Below are 17,921 nucleotides of genomic sequence, written 5' to 3'. Positions count from 1 at the left end.
ACACAGAAGACAGGAAGAAAAATGGCTTTGTTACCCTGACATCAGGGTAAACACAGAAAGAGTTTGTTAGAGGAAACCTTGACAAACAGACGCAGAGTGTGTAAGCAGAAGCCCAGAAGTGGGGACATGGAAGAGATTTAGGGACACTGCAAAAATCTACTTTGCTAAGTGCTGCGCTTCTGGCTAACGCACTCGTGTCACTTATGGCTATTTTAAGCCCCATTTGAAGTGACACTGGGGATTTGGGCTATGATTTAATTGCTGTTGTTGTTAGGTGCTGTTGAGTCGGTTCTGTCTCATAGAGACCCTATGTACAACAGAACGAAACACTGCCCAGTCCTGCACCAGCCTCACAATTGTTGTTATGCTTGAGCCCACTGTTACAGCCACTGCGTCAATCCATCTCGCTGAGGGTCTTCCTCTTTTTTGCTGACCCTCTACTTTACCAAGCATAATGTCCTTCTCCAGGGACTGGATCCTTCTGATAACATGCCCAAAGTAGGTGGGATGAAGTCTCGCCATTCTCGCTTCTAAGGAGCATTCTGGCTGTACTTCTTCCAAAATAGATTCCTTCGTTCTTCTGGTAGTCCGCAGGCACCAACTCTTCTTCGATCTCCCTTATTCATTGTCCGGTTTTCACATGCATATGATTCGATTTTGAAAATACCATGGGTTGGGTCAGGCACACCAGAGTCATCAAAGTCACATCTTTGCTTTTTCACACTTTAAAGAAATCTTTTGCAGCAGATTTGCCCAATGCAATGCATTGTTTGATTTCCTAACTGCTGCTTCCATGGTGTTGATTGTGGATCCAAGTAAAATGAAATCCTTGACAACTTCAAACTTTTCTCTGTTTATCATGATGTTGCTGATTGGTCCACTTGTGAGGATTTTTGTTTTCTTTATGTTGAGGTGTAATCCATACTGAAGGCCGTGGTCTGGTCTATGATCTTCATCAGTAAGTGCTTCAAGTCTCCTTCATTTTGTGCAAACAAGGTTGGGTTATCTGCAGATCATCGCAGGTTGTTAATGAGTCTTCCTCCATTCCTGATAGCACATTCTTCTTCATATAGTCCAGCTTCTAGGATTATTTGCTCAGCATACAGACTGAATAAGTATGATGAACAGATGTAATCCTGACACACACCTTTCCTGATTTTCGACCATGCAGTTTCCCTTGTTCTCTTTGAAGGACTGCCTTTTTCTTGGTCTATGCATAGGTTCCACATGAGCACAATTAAGTGTTCTGGAATTTCCACTCTTTGAAATGTTATACAATTTAATAAGAGTCAATAATTCACTTAGACTAAACATCAAAACTAAACCTATTGCTGTCGAGTTGATTTCGACTCATAGTGATCCTATAAAGGACAGAGTAGAACTGCCCCACAGGGTTTCCAAGGAATGGCTGGTGGATTTGAACTGTCGACCTTTTTGGTTAGCAGCCGAAATCTTAACCATTGCGCCACCAGGGCTCCTCTTAGACTAAGAGTAGTCAGAAATCCAGATAATTAAAGCTAGGCATCCAAAATTCCTGTACTTTGAAAATCTTGAAATTTACTCTAAAAACAATAAAAACATGCAACAGCTCACTGCCCTAAGGGAATGTTCTCTAACCATACTTAAAATTGTGTTTCTCAAAGTGTAGTGTGGTGCTACTGGCAACAGAATTATCTGGGATTGGGAAGATGCAATATCCTTCATCCTACCCAGGACCCCACCACTCATCTGTCATTTTATTGTACTGTGTCAGTGGGTGGAGGCCTGCACGTTGCTATAATGCAGGGACCTATGCTACTGGTATTTCAAATACCAGCAGGGTCACCCATGGTGGGAAGGTCTCAGTGGAGCGTCCAGACTAAGGTAGACCAGGAAGAAAGGCCTGGAGATCTACTTCAGAAAATTAGCCATTAAAAATCCTACGGATCACAACAGAATACTGTCTGACACATGAGGAAATGCTCATGATCACTAGCCATTAGAGAAATGCAAATCAAAAGCACAATGAGATACCATCTAACCCCAGCACTACTGGCACAAATAAAAAAAAAAAGAAAATGACAAATGTTGGAGAGACTGTGGGAAGACTGAAACTCTTATGCACTACTGGTGGGAATGCAAAATGATACAACCATTTTGGAAGATGATATGGCACTTACTTAGAAAGCTAGAAATAGAAATACCATATGATCCAGCAATCCCACTCCTAGGAATATATTCTAGAAAAATAACAGTTGTCACACGAATAGACAGATGCACACCCATGTTCACTGCAGCATTGTTCACAATAGCAAAAAGATGGAAACAACCTAGATTCCCATCAACAGATGAATGGATAAACAAACTATGGTTCATACACACAATGGAGTATTACACAACAATAAAGAACAAGGATGAATCTGAGAAGTATCTCACAACATGAATGAATCTGGAGGGCATCATGCTGAGTGAAATAAGTCAATTACAAAAGGACAAATATTGCATGAGACCTCTGCTATAAAAATTCATGAGAAGGTTTACACAACAAACGAAACAATCTTTGATGGTTACGAGGGAGGGGAGAAGTGGGGATGGAAAAGCACTAAACAGACAATAGATAAGTGGTAACTTTGGTGAAGGTTAAGACAGTGCACAATCCTGGGGAAGCCAGCACAACTTGTACAAGGCAAGGTCTTGGAAGCTCCACAGACACATCCAAACTCCCTGAGGGGTGGAATTGCTGGGCTGAGAGCTGTGGGGACCATGGCCTCCGGGAACATCTAACTCGACTGGCATAACATAGTTTATAAAAAAATGTTCTACGTTTTACTTTGGTGAGTGACGTCTGGGGTCTTAAAAGCCTGTGAATGGCCATCTAAGATCTTCCACTGGTCTCACCCCTATGGGAGCAAGGGAGAATGAAGAAAACTAAAGATACAAGGGAAAGATTAGTCCAAAGGACTAATGGACCACAACTACCATGGCCTCCACCAGACTGAGTCCAGTACAGCTAGACGGTACCCGGCTATCACCACTGACTGCGCTGACAGGGATCACAATAGAGGTTCCTGGACAGAGGCACACTCACAGAAAAAGACCAGACTTACTGGCCTGACTGGAGACTGGAGAAACCCCGAGAGTATGGCCTCCAGACACCCTTTTAGCTCAGTAATGAAGTCGCTCCTGAGGTTCAGCCTTCATTCAAAGATTAGACAGGCCCATAAAACAGAACGAGACTAAAGGGGCACACCAGGCCAGGGGCAAGCACTGGAAGACAGGAGAGGACAGGAAAGCTAGTAACAGCGAACCCAAGGTTGAGAAGGGGGAATGTTGACAGGTCGTGGGGTTTGTACCCAATGCCATAAAACAATATGTACTAACTGTTTAATGAGAAGCTAGTTTGTTCTGTAAACCTTCATCCAAAGTACAATTAAAAAAAAAAAAAAAGGGTCTTGCCCTGTATAGTGCTGGAAGATGAGCCTGCTAGGTTGGAAGGCACTCAAAATGCACAGTGGCCGAAACAATGGAGAGTGCATACCAATGATTGTGAAGATGGCACAGGCATTGTTTTACATGGTGTTGCCCTGGATTTGAGCCCACTTGACAGCAACTGACAACAATAACCCCAGGACCTCTGAATTACAATATTTGAATTCTGCATTTTACAGAAGATGCTGGGTATTTCCAATGCACATTGAGGTTGGAGAAACATCAGTCAGAATAAAAATAACCAAGATCTAACCTTCAGGGCTCAAACCTTGTCTTTCAGTGGAGAAATGCAATTTTTCTCAAAATCACAGAACTCTAGCCTTGACAACTGGCCTGCAAATATACAATCCAAATCTTCAGATAAGGGCAGTGATGCATTTCCTTTTCCGCTTTGTTGCCCTCTGACGGAAAGAAAGGGCTGCCCCAGCAGCTGGGGCATCCAGCTGGCGCGTGCTCTGTGATTTATACGCTGCACAAGAAGGGCTGCCAGGGTTTATGCCCAGAGACCAGGCTTGGGAGGATTTGGCAGCTTCAGCCTGAAGAAGCAAAACCTCTTAACTTTTTCACACATCATTATTAACAACCGCATTCGTTTTATCTTGGGCACGTCCAGATAAATCAACAGAAGACAAGTTTATTTCACACATGCTCCAGGAGGCGTCTAGGCTGAAAACTGGAACAGGAGCAAACTCCGGCCAATTAGCGTTTGGGCATGGAGATTGTTAGGTCTCTGCTTGACACAGTCTGCTCTGCCTCATCACCTTGTCTTTACAGAAGTGGTCATCTCTTTCTGGAGTTCAGCAAAGGAGACAGTTGCGTGCATTTACATCATCCTCTAACCATGTATCTTGAAAACAGTAATTTTCAAAAATCACTCTAAAAAATCTCTAAAGGCGCAAGAGCTGAGTACGAAGTGACCAGTGTGGGCTTGCCCGTCGCAGGCCACGTACGCTGGCAAGAGTGGAGGTACCTGTCTGGTTCCTTGTTGAGAGTCTCATACCAAACATCACTTTATTGTCTTTGTATAGAGATTTATAATAAAATATTCTACGGGTAAGTGTTTTGTAAAACAGGTGAGTAGACCCTGTAGTGGATTGATTCCTGTTTTGTAGGTAAGAAAACTAAGACCCAGAGAGTTGATTTCCCCAGGATCACAGAGCTAGTGATCAGGGGACTAGAATTAGGAGTCAGATCCCCCAACTCCTATTTTGGGGTTCTTTCCGATTTGCTGCTCTCCTTCTTCTGGACGGCTCTGCTTGCCAAGCTAAGGAGCTTGGGTTTTCTTCCTACAGATGGCACGGAGTCACTGGTCAGTTAAACATGGGAATGGCGCTTGAGATGTTCTTTGTAGAGACATCACTTGGGCATCTCTGAGGATTGACTGGGGTGGCGAGGGCAGGGGGTAGGGGGCAGTGAGGCTACTACATTGCAACACCACCTAGGATGACCTGCAACACACAGCCCTGCATCAGCTCAGGCCAGAGCTGAGGAGATGAGAGATACGGAGTGGGCTACTGGGGAGACACAGTGGGGAGCTTTTTCCCCATTGTTAATTCCCCTTTATTCACTTTAGAAGCATAAGCATGTTTCCTTCAGCATTTAATATTCCCTCAAATGAGTATACCATAATTAAATGGTTTCCTACGATACTTCTGGATATTGAAGTTGTGGTTTTTCTCTATGCTAACAAAATGCTCCAGCCATCACTTTATGCACGTAGCTCTCCTTAGCTGGATTATTTTTGGAATGATTACTGAGGTCAGATAAGAGTATTTATTCATTTGTTTCCCACTCTAACATCTGTATCAGTTCATGAGACTTCAGCAATGTATGCGTGAAACTAACTTGCTAACATGACCTGTTAACTGGACTTAACATGCTTGCTTATTTAATAGGCTTACATTATACTGGATTTGAATTTTCAGTTCTTTCGACTCCTTCGTGCACTACAGTATTTCTTCATATATTTGCCTAACAATTTCTGGTGACTTACATACAACTTCTTTCTTCATATTGCTTATCTGTGGTTGGCTTTTTAAAAAATAATTTATTTTACTTTTGTTGTTGTTGAGAATATGCACAGCAGAACATACACCAATGTAATAGTTTCTACATGTACAGTTCAGTGACATGGATTACATTCTTTGAGTTGTGCAACCATTCTCACCCTCCTTCTCTGAGTTGTTCCTCCTCCATTAACATAACCTCACTGCCCCCTAAGTTTCCTATCTAATTTTTTGAATTGCTGGTGTCAGCTCGATCTTATATAGACAGTTCTTAAAAGAGCACAATGCTAAAGGCAGACATTCTTTACTAGTTAAGGTAAACTATTGTTTGGTTTTAAGAAGACTTCAGGGAATATTTTTGGTTTAAGGTTTAAAGAATATCCCAAGGCAATAGTTTTAGGGGTTCACCCAGCCTCCATGGCTCCACAAAGTCTAGATTCTATGAGAATTTTAAATTCCGTTCTACATTTCCCTCCTTTTGATAAGGATTCTTCTACAGCATCTTTGATCAAAATGTTTAATAATGATATCCGGACACCAACCAGTTCTTCTGGTCCAGTTGTTCCCAGAGGCAATTAGCCACATATCCATTTTCTCCTATTCCTGATGTTCCTTCTTCCTCTGTTGCTCCAGGTGAAGAGTGAACAACTGTTGTACCTTGGATGGCTGCTTGCAAGCTTTTAAGATCCTGGGCACTATGCAACGAACTACAAAGTAGAACAAATGCACCGAACACATTATCAGGCCAATTAACTGGGATGTCGCGTGAAACTACGACCCTAAACCTCCAAACCAAAGAACCAAATCCCATGAGGTATTTGGTTGTACATAAAAAGCCTCAGCAGCTACACTTTTTTTGTCATTGTTTTAAGTAAATCTATCACAAAACTTTTGTCAATTCAACTTTTTATGGTTGAGCAAGTTATTGGCAGCACTTACAATAATTGGCTGTGCAACCCTTCCCTTTGAAATAACGGGATTTTTCCATCACTGTAAACTGAAGCTCAGTACTCCATAAGCAATCGTTCACCCTTTGCCCCGTAACCACTAATAAATTTTGGTCTTTACACATTTGTCTCTTCTTGACTTTTTATATAACTGAGGTAATATAATATTTGCCCTTTTATGATTGACTTATTTCACTCAGCCTCATGTCTTCAAACCCCATCCATGCTGCAGCACGGATCAAGACTTCATTTCTCTTACTGGCTGAGTAGTATTCCATTGTGTGTAAATACTACAATTTGTTTATCCATTCATCCACTAATGGGCATTTAGATGGTTTCCATCTTTTGGCTATAGTGAATAGTGCTGCAGTGAACACTGGTGTACGAGTCTCTGCTTTCTTTTAGGTATAATACCTAGAAGTGGAATTGCTTGGTCATATGGTAGTTCTATTTTTAGTTTTTTGAGGAACCACTTCACTATTTTCCACAGCAGCTGTACCATTCTGCATTTCTATCAGCATTGGATAAGGGTTCCAATTTCCCCATATCCTCGTCAACATTTGTTATTTTCTAATTTTGGTTTGTTTCTATCTTAGCCATCCTAGTGGGAGTGAAATGGTATCTCGTTGTAGTTTTGATCTGCATCTCTCTGATGGCTAATGATGCCGAGCATCTTTTCATGTCTTTGGTGGCCATTTGAATATTCTCTTTGGTGAAATGTCTATTCAATTCCATTGCCCGTATTATGATTCAGTTATTTCTCTTTTTGCTGTTAAGTTGTTGAAGTTTTATATATATTTTGGTTATTAGGTTCTTGTTGGATATATGGTTTCCAAAGACACTTTCCCACTCTGTAGCTTGTCTTTTCACTTTTTTGATGAACAAAAGATTTTAATTTTTATGAGGTCCTATTTATTTATTTTGTCTTTTGTTGTCTGTACTTTTTGTTATTACATTAGATAATCCATTATTAAAAAGCCAGGCCTGACTGAATTGCCCCTGCATTTTCTTCTAAGAATTTTATGGTTTTAGTTTTCCCATTTAGGTCCTATATCCATCTGAATTTTTTTGTGTATGGTGTGAGGCATGCAGTGGGGAAATTTTTTTTTCCTTTTTTAATTGTACTTTAGATTAAGGTTTACAGAACAAACTAGTTTCTCATCAAACAGTTAGTACACACATTGTTGTATGACATTGGTTAACAACCCCACGACATTTCACACTCTCCCTGCTCAACCCTGGGCTCTGTATTACCAGGTTTCCTGTTCCCTCTTGCCTTCCAGTCCCTGCCCCAGGGCTGGCACGCCCCTTTAGTCTTGTTTTGTTCCATGGGCCTATTCAATCTTTGGCTGAAGGGTGAACCTCAGGAGTGACCTCATTACTGAGGTGAAGGGGTGCCAGGGGCCACACTCTCAGGCTTTCTCCAGTCTGTCAGACCAGCAAGGCTGGTCTTTCTTTTTGAGTTAGAATTTTGTTCTACATTTTCCTCCAGCTCTGTCTGTGACGCTCTGTTGTGATCCCTGTCAGAGCAGTCTGTAGTGGTAACTGGCACCATCTAGTTGTACTGGACTCAGTCTGGTAGAGGCCATGGTAGTTGTGGTCCATTAGTCAGTCCTTTGGACTAATCTTTCCCTTGTATCTTTAGTTTTCTTCATTCTCCCTTGCTCCTGAAGGGGTAAGACCATCTTAGATGGCTGCTCACAGGCTTTTAAGACCCCAGGTGCTACTCACCAAAGTAGAATGTAGAACATTTTCTTTATAAACTATGTTATGCCAATTGAGTTAGATGTTCCCTGAGACCATGGTCTCCACAGCCCTCAGCCCAGCAATTCAGTCCCTCAGGGAGTTTGGATGTATCTATGGAGCTACCGTGACCCTGCCCTGTACAGGGTGTGCTGGCCTCCCCAGTATTGTGTACTGTCATACACATCACCAAAGTTACCACTTATCTATTGTCTACTAAGTGTTTTTCCATTCCCACCCCGCCCCTCCCTTGTAACCATTAAAGATTGTTTCTTTTTGTTTATAAACCTTTTTGTAAGTTTTTACGATAGTGGTCTCATACAATATTTGTCCTTTTCTGGTTGACTTATTTCACTCAACATAAGGCTCTCCAGATTCTTCCGTGTTATAAAATGCTTCACAGATTCATCACTGGTCTTTATTATTGTGTAATGCTCCATTGTGTGTATGTACTACAGTTTGTTTATCCATTCTTCTGTCGATGGGGATCTATGCTGTTATCATCTTTTTGCTATTGTGAACAGTGCTGCAATGAACATGGGTGTGCATATTTCTATTCGTGTGATGACTCATTTCTTTAGGATATATTTCTAGGAGTGGGATTGCTGGATCATATGGTATTTCTATTTCGAGTTTTCTAAGGAAGCACCATATCATTTTCCAAAACGGTTGTATCATTTTGCATTCCCACCGGCAGTGCATAAGAGCTCCCATCTCCCAGTGGGGAGATTCTGATGAAGTGAAAATCCACGGTAATATTAAGCAATGTGGATATGGTGGGAGTTGCTAAAAAAAGGTCAATTTAATATCAATCCCAGGTCGGGTGCCTATGACAGAAATGGGTTGAAATACAGAAAGAATGTCCAGTTTTGGAAAAACATAGTACGTTCAGGTAAAGAGAGACATGTTGAGTTTGGGACATGAAGATGTCTAGTAGATACGACTGGGCTTCAGGGAGATGTCATTGCTGAGAATACAGATGTGGGGTTGTCAACACAAAGAATGGGCTCTGGGAGAAGGCGGATTGTCTGGGAGGGTGTACGGTGAGAGGAGGGGAGAAACAAGGCCCAAACCCTGGGACACTGACATTGAAGGGAGTTACAGAAAAGCCCATGACAGAAGTGAGAAGAAATGGTCAGAAAGGCCCTGGACAAAGATGGGAGGAGTCCCCTGGAACCACATAACGCAAGTCAAAATTTTTGAGCACCAAACTATCAGGCTGCGGGCCTAGGTGATCAAGTAACTGGAAGAAAGAAAAACAGCCTCCATGTGTAGATATTCACTTATTGGTTCATTCATCATCCATGTTCTTAAACTCACTTCATGCAGATGAGCTGTACGTAACCCCAAGTAGTGAGAAAAATACTGTGTGGGCATTAAATAAAAAATGTTAATGATACATTGGTGTTTTTTAGGGAAAGGCCCTGCGGTCAGAGAATTTAGGTACCAAACACTTACCACGATAAGTGCAACCACAGACAGTGTGTAGTAAATTGAATCCCTCAGCAGGCACCAGGAGGAAAGAGCCACAACCTAAAGAAAAGGCAGAAAGAAATAGGGTATCAGACTATGAAAATGAGAAACCATGAGTCCTGCAGGCTCTGTCTGGTGGTAAACCAGGAATACGACTTGGCATTTCTGCTTTCCGTTCTTCAACCTGGAAACCCTGGTGGCATAGCAGTTAAGAGCTATGGCTCCTAACCAAAAGGTCGGCAGTTCGAATCCACCAGGCTCTGCTTGGAAACTCTATGGGGCAGCTCTACTCTGTCCTATAGGGTCTCTATGAGTTGGTATTGACTTGATGGCAACGGGTTTAGTTTTGGGTTTTTGGTTCCTTGACCCAATCGATCTGCCAATCAATGTGTATTGATAGTCTGTAGGCAGATTAATCTGGATTTTCTGAGAAGCAAATGCTAAAATGGATTAAGCCTGTGACCATTTTATTAGGGGAAACACCCAGGAGAGATGACAGGAAGTCAGCTGGGGAAGCTGGGAGCACCGTGGCCCATGGTGCAAGTCTGAGTCCTGGGAAGGAGTGAGGGAGAGAGACTGGGTGGAAGCATCCTGGGCTGCTGTGCAGTTTAAGAAAGGTGCAGAAATGCTGAGGGGAGCCCTTGGTGAAAAGTCACCATCGGAGGAATCCTGTGTCTCCCAAGAACAGGCTACCTCCAAACCCCTAACGTTGGGGGTGAGAGGTGTACTTTCCCTGCACTTTGGTCAATAACTCTAATGCCTGCCGTGTGCACCCCACTCTTCTCCACGGACTGAGCCAGCAAAGCAGAGCATGGACAAGCCCTTCTGTAGTCCCCTGTGGCTTCTCTCATCTTCACTATATACCTGGCCTTGTTGGCACATGACCCCTGTTTAATAAGAATTTTTAAATGATTTATTTGTATACTGATTGGGAGAAACTGTTCTTCTTAGCAGTTGGAAATGCCCCTTTAAGGAGATGCGGCTCTGCTGAGTGGGGCCAAAGGCATTGCTGGAACCTAAGCCGTCCTCGGTGCTCTGCACCTAGACCCTGGCCGGAGGAGGTAGGCAGGGCAGCCAGGGCTGAGCCTCACACGGCGGAGGTCGGGGCCAGCGTGAGGAGCGGAGACACCAGGTAAACACCCTTATTCTGGAGGAAGAGTCATTTCTCCCTGGTAAGTCCTGCAAAATATCTTTTTGAGGGATACATAGTATTTTTCCTTTTTTTACTATTTGGCTGAGTAGGTCCAGTTTTGGCAGACCCACACAAAGAAGGCTTAGGCTGGTCTACTCTGCTATGTCAGAAGGTGGCTCCTGGGCTGTCACCCACATCTTCCTTGCTCCTCCCTGGAAAAGTGTCAACTACCCTGTGGCCACAGGGCAGGTATCTGGCTGCCTTTGTCCTCGGCCTGGTGGGTGATAAAGGACTGTGCAAATGTCACCTCTTGGCCAGGTCCGTGACAGGCATATGCTGCACCAAACACAATATGAAAAGGGACTCCAAGGATAAGGACAGTCTTTCTAGCCTCCTCTCTCTATCTTGCTGTGACAGTCTAAAAAGAAAAGATCAGGCGAAGTCAAACCAGAGGAGGCCCCTGGATTCAAATAATGTGAAAGACAGGACTTAAATAGAACCATAAATGAATAATGAGGCCAGTCGCTCTGCATTAACGCATTCTGCCCTTGTTATACAGACACAGGTATGTTCTGTTGCTAATTTTGATTTGCTAGGTTTTGTATTTGCAGATCTAAGTTACAGATGACGGGGTTTTCAAGAAAGGGAATGACACCACGAAAACCACTCCAACACAAATATAAAGTGTCCTATACCCTTTCATCATTCTCTCCTGGTATTGCAATTCTTAGGGCCTGTTGTCATCACTCACCATCTATGAAATAGATTAAACTGTTCATTTCCCAGCAGGTCCTAAAAGGTTGCGAATATTTATTCAATTTATTATAATTGTGCAAGGGAGCTTAAAATATGTGGCAAATATCAATTCTGAGTTTCTTTTAAAAAATCACTTGGGCTTTCAGTTAAAGATGGCAGACTGAACACATACAGTTACCTTTGTTGTTTCTTGTTACACTGCTAAGATAATAGCAGAGAGATGCTTTTTAAAATAAGACACAAGGCAAAGAGAATAGAAGATGCCGGGTATGGAACGCATTTGCAGAGGAAGATTTGGCCTTTTGCTCCTGTGGCCAGTGAATGAGGGCTGACCTCACTAAGAGGGATCACCTGGGAAGCCGGAGGCTCACTGGAGCTTCCAAGGCTGAAGAACAGTGAGCATGTCCCTGGGGATGCGTAAGCTCTGTGCTAAAGAACAACCCACCCCCTCCCTGTATTGTGTTAGGGTGGAGACATCAGCCTGAGAGCTAAGAGATTGGAAGGTTTATCCAAAGAGACTGGCACCAGAAGTAGTAGAAACCCTGGCCTCTGTAGAAGGCAGAGCTGAGAGAAAACAGCAGCAGAGGCCAGGAGAAGCAGAGGCTGCCAACTTCTGAGCAGAGAAATGGCAGCAGAGTGGCCTGAAAGGAGTGGGTCAAGAATTGTAACACTCTTGGGACTGCAGAAGCAAGGCACCTGAGACCAGGAGTGGGCATGGGCAGCAGCAGAAACCCTGGCTGAAAGCTAGAGGTCCAGAGGTTGTGCTAGAGGGCCCATCTGAGACATAGTGGACCCGTCTGAGTCTCTAGGGGTCCCGTTCTAAGACAGGACTAGAGCCATTTTCTTAAAATCGTTGTCTCCTCAGGAGAGCCCCTCACCTAGCCCATTTCCTGAAGCTGTTTTTCTCCTCAGAACTTCTCTGAAAAGAAACATCCACCAGCTAGCCAGAACTGGCTAAAATGGGTCCTGCCCTCCATCTTGGCACTCGGATAACCTTTAGCTCATTAAATGCCTCATGCATGGTAAATTCTCTACCTCTGGGTGGAGAGCTAACATGCTAATGAGCAAAAATGGCTAACTTCCTCCTGCACAGGGAATCAAGCCCAGGCCCTAGAAAATGCTTACTCATTCTGGAATGCTCTGCACCTGTGTGCATGCTATTTTGTATTTTGTAACTGATCTTGCCTATATAAACCAGCCTCAATGAGCTGCCTGCGAGCAGTCTTGAAATGTACTTAGCCCCGACTGTCTCCTTGCTTGGCCAACCAATAAAGTTGCCTTTCATTCTCCTGAACTCCGTCTCTGTCTTTTTGGCCCTGGCCAGAGTCGCACTGAACAGAACCCGGAGCTCCTGGCAACAGTTCGAGGTGCTAGAGGGCCCATCTGAGGTGCTAGGGGCCTGTCTACTGATCCTGGGTACACCCTGTGTAGGGGTTGCCCTTAGAGCAGTTCTGCTTCAAGAGACACCAGCCCAAGACTGTCCTGAGGCTGCTGGTTGACAGATAAGCCAGAGGGAAGAGAGTCAGCCAAGAGATGTGCCAGCCCAGTGATGTGAGAGCAAACATTGATTCCTCACCATGAAACTGTCATTTAGGAGTGAACACCGATTCTTACGTATTGCTTGCTGTCTCTCTATATTGTTTGCTGTGCACTATTCATGTGCTAACACTCAGGAAGCATCTTGGCTCTGATTGGATGGATGTGGCATTTATGAACACCTGTGAGTGCATCTCAGATGTGACGTGTGTGCACCACAGGAGAGATGACTGTAGCAACAAAAATTTGGAAGCTAGAAAGCAGAAGAACAATTGGTAATTCAGCTGGCCGTGGGGAAAGCTCTAGAAGCTTGAGTGAAGTTAGGCCTGAAAAGAGGATGAATGAAGAACTAAGAATTTAATTCCCAAATATCCTCCCTAACTTCGAACAGCCCAGTGACTGCCCATCCTTCACCTTAATAGAAAACAGGAGATGCAACATCTGAAGGAAACAGAGAAAACAGAGGGGAGGAAAGAATCTAATAAACAATTCAAGACAAAGCCCAGAGTTCAGGACATGCATTTATAGAGGGAAAGGGTCCTCTCAGTGTCTGGTACAAAAGACCAAAAAACAATGGATGCCAAGGTACATCAGAATTTTTAGAATGCTGGGGCAAAGGACAGATCCTGAAAACTACCAAGGTGGGGGTGGGGGCAGATTTTATATAAATGATAAAAACCAGAATGACAACGTATTTTTCAACAAAAACTGGAAGCTAGAAGAAAATGGAGTAATGGCGTTCAAATGAGGGAGAAAAGGATTTAAACTGAGAATTCTATGCCTAACCAAATTATTAATTAAAAGTGTAAAAACAATAATTAAGAATGAGAAAATTATTCGTTAAAAGTGAGAAAAAAATTTTTTAGCTGTCTCAAAAGTTTACCTTTTCTCGAAAAGTGACTCAGAGGATGTGCTCCACCAAAAATAAGGGAGCAAACCATTTGCTACAAGAAATTATATGACAGTAAAGCACCACGCCAGGGAGCCAGGAATCTATGATAAGAGAAGTAAAGTTTGTCATACTGTGGTGGCTTGCATGTTGCTATGATTGCTGTTGCTGTTGTTAGGTGCTGTCGAGCTGGTTTTGACTCATAGCAACACTACGTATAACAGAATGAAACACTGCCCGGTCTTGTGCCATCCCCACAATTGCTGCTGTGTTTTGTTGCAGTCACCGTGTCAATCCTTCTTGTTGAGGGTCTTCCTCTTTTTCACTGACCCTCTACTTTACCAGGCATGATGTTCTTCTCCAGGGACCAGTTCTTCCTAGAATATATCCATACCTGGGCATCTGTAATCCTTATGGTGACTCCTTTCTGCTTTGATTGCTGACCTGAATACACCAGGGACTGATACTGGTAGCTAGGCTACCAGTATTTTAAATACCAGCAGGGTCACCTACAGTGGATAGGTTTCAGTGGAGTTTCCAGACTAAGACTAGGAAGAAGGGCCTGGCCATCTACTTCCAAAAATTAGCCAATGAAAACTCTACAGATCACAACAGAATATTGTCTGATATAGTGCTGGAAGATGAGCCCCTAGGTTGAAAAGCACTTAAAATACACAGTGTTCACAACAACGGACTCAATCATTAATAAATGATCATGAAGATGGCACAGGACCAGGCACCATTTCATTCTGTTGTACATGGGGTCGCCATGAGTTGAAGCCAACTCAGTGGCAATTAACAACAAAAACATTATCTAACCTAAACTTATGATAAAACTACTTGAGGAAGTTGGAGGGCTGGATAGTGGGGTGGGGTGAAGCTGAAAGAGACCTAAACTCTCTGCTTTCAAATGCCATCGATGACAATGGAGAATACTTGAAATTAAAAAATCAAGTAATTGCCTTCTAAGCATGTTATTTAGAAATGTCAGGAACACCCAAAAGAATGCAAGTAGTTACCTCGAAAGACTAGGAATTTTGTGGGGTGGGAAGGGAAGGCTGCTGCTCTTCATAATAAGCCATTGAAAACTGGTTCCCTCTTTAAATTCTGGGCGTATAAAATTTTAATAAAAATAAAAACTAAAATTAAAAGTCAAACTACAACGAAGATTATCCGCTTAGATTTACAGCTGCAGGATATACATCTTGCACTAGGCCTAAATGTCAAATTTGGGTAAAGAGTGATGTATTTTTCTTTCTTTATAACAAATAGAATCGTTTTTAATGCCGGACTGTTATCAAATTTCAGCCCCAGGTTCAAAGTCTCTACCACTACTTTCCACAGAAGTGATGAGCCAGAGCACACGTGGAAGGAGCTAAACCAGATAGTAATGCCTGTTCACACTTTAGATGGAATTAAAGGAAGGCATAAACTCCCAAACTGCTTACAGTTCTGCAGCACTGTTCATGAACGCTGTGATCATGAACTCATGCCTACCTCTACCTTGCCCTTCTGTGACCACCATTCAGCACAATAAACCAAAAAAAAAAAAAAATCATTTGCCACTGAGTTGATTCTGACTCATGTGTGTCAGAGTAGAACTGTGCTCCACAGGGTTGGAAGCAGGTGGCCAGGAACTTCTTCCAAGGTGTCTCTGTGAGAACTTGAACTTCCAACCCTTTGGTTAGCGGTAGAGTGTGTTAGTCATTTGTACTATTCAGGGACTCCATTCAACACAATAGCAAATATTTATCAGACACTTTTTGTAAATAAGGAAATTTAAAAGGGTAACCTCATTCAATCCTCAGAGAAACCTGTTACCCTCATTTGCTAGCAAATGAGGTTTGGTGAAAGCGAAGGACTTAACCAAAACTACACAGTAACAATGGGATGCCAGGATTTGAACTCAGGTAGCCCACATCCCTATAAAGTGTGATACAGTGCCCCACTGGAGGCAAGGAGGAAGAACAGACATCCCGTATTTATCACTCCATCCCCATAAGGATCTCCTTCTCTTCATTACTTTAAGCCTCTAGGAGGGTGTATTAGAAGTGGTGGCCGAAGGGGAGAAACAGTAGAAGGGGGAGACACAAAAGGAGTGACCACAGCTCAGTTTCCAAAATAAACTGCTTTACAGAGATTCAGATATGCAACCAAAGCAGAAAAGAACCACCACAAAGACTACAGACACCCTAATGTATACATTCCAGGAAGAAGAGAATCAGCTAAAAAACTACTGTTCATTTAGCTAGTTTAGTCAAAAATTAAAAAAAAAATCAATGCAGCTCCTTGACAGGTGATATAACCACCATTTGATTGCATCTTTCACCTTCCACAAACATGAATACACTGATGCTATGGGGTCTAAGTGGTTCCCTCTGCTTCTCCATTAAAGTGTCTTTGATGTCCAGATGGAAACCAGTGACCAGATGGTGACTCAGGCCCTGAGCTGCATTTACTGGAGAAGAAGGTCATGTCAGCATCTCTACATCACAATGGGAGGCTCTTGGGCATCTGTTGGAGGAGGCGTTGGATGGCAGGTGCCACGCGACCCAGAGCAGGGAAAGGCTGACGAGAAGACAGCTCATCTTCTTCGCACTTTTGCAAAATAACTGAAAGGAAGTCACTCTGGTGAAAAGACCAGACCGGGGGTCCTGGGAGAAAAGCAACGGCGAATAATCCTGCCCTGGACCTCATTAATCAATAATACAGATGGTACAGGTTACCAAAGGTCATACGCTTGCAAACTCCTTCATAAATTCAGGCAGGCTCTATTTTCCCCTACAGTCCTGGGAATCCCTCCCTGCTGGAATTTCAGCTTGACATTTCCGTTTCTGGAGTGTGTTTCACACATCCTCTGCTGATACGCAGCTGTACTTTCCTCCCTATAATTTCATTTAGTTTCAGAGCCGCATCATGCAAAAACAAAACAAACGAACAAAAAAAAATTCACACTTCTCAAACAGAAAAACAAATTCTCCTTTATTCAATGTTGAGTGATAATCTTTGGGAATTCTGGCTCCTTTTAATTCTTCTTGAGAAAACTATACATTTTATGTACATAAATATGTACTCCAAATTTATATATATTTCATTTATTTTCCGTGAAAGCTGTGATCCATGAAATTTTGTTGTACTTTCTTACCGCCACCTACCTAGAAGTTTGACATACTGTGGTGGCTTGTGCGTTGCTGTGATGCTGGAAGCTATGCAAAGGGTGTTTCAAATACCAGCAGAGTCATTCATGGTGGACAGGCTTCAGTGGAGCTTCCAGGCTAAGACAGACTAAGAAGGCCTTTTGATCTACTTCAGGAAATTAGCCAATGAAAACCTTACGATTCACAGAAAGACATTATCTGACTTATTTGCTTTGGATACATCACTAGGAGGGATCATTGTTAGAGACGGGTACCATGTCTGGTGAAGGAGAGGGTCAACGAGGACAAGGCAGACCCTTGGTGAGATGGATTGGCACAATAGCTGCAACAATGGCCTTGAACAAGCTGATGACTGTGAGGATGATGCAGGACGTGGAATGTTTCGCTCTGCTGTACATAAGGTCACCATGAGTCAGAGTCAACTTGATGGCAGCTATCTATCTATATAGGGATATATATGTTCTTGTACGCCATTGACTCAATTCCAACTCATAATGACCTTACAGGACATAGTAGAGCTGCCCCACGGGGTTTCCTAGGCTGTAATCTTTACAGGACAGAACACCGGATATTTTCTCCTGCTGAGTGGCTGGTGAGTTCAAACCACCGACCTTTTGGTTAGCAACTGAGCACTTTACCAAGTGTGCAATCACATACATATTGTGTGTGTGTGTAAGTGTATATATACATATAGTATATACAGTGTAAGTATATGTATATATGTGACAATTATTCCTGATGAATATGGAATTTGGCATTGCAGACACATTTTAAAAGGCATAAGTACCCACCCTCAACTGGTGGGTACTTTGC

General features: G+C 42.9%; 1 protein-coding gene across 1 annotated transcript in view; it reads right to left on the bottom strand.

Moving 5' to 3' along the window:
* The window catches only part of SLC24A3 (solute carrier family 24 member 3), a 677,514-nt gene that overhangs the window by 90,937 nt on the left and 568,656 nt on the right, over positions 1-17,921 (bottom strand). The window contains exon 7 of the mRNA XM_049870001.1: positions 9,623-9,697. Coding sequence (XP_049725958.1) covers positions 9,623-9,697 — 75 coding nt within the window. The remainder of the gene's footprint in view (positions 1-9,622; positions 9,698-17,921) is intronic.

The sequence above is a fragment of the Elephas maximus genome, chromosome 25 (genome assembly GCF_024166365.1).
Source record: "Elephas maximus indicus isolate mEleMax1 chromosome 25, mEleMax1 primary haplotype, whole genome shotgun sequence".
Classification (NCBI taxonomy): Eukaryota; Metazoa; Chordata; class Mammalia; order Proboscidea; family Elephantidae; genus Elephas; species Elephas maximus.
The sequence above is the reverse complement of the archived record's forward strand: the minus strand, read 5'-3'. Positions and strand labels throughout refer to the sequence as shown.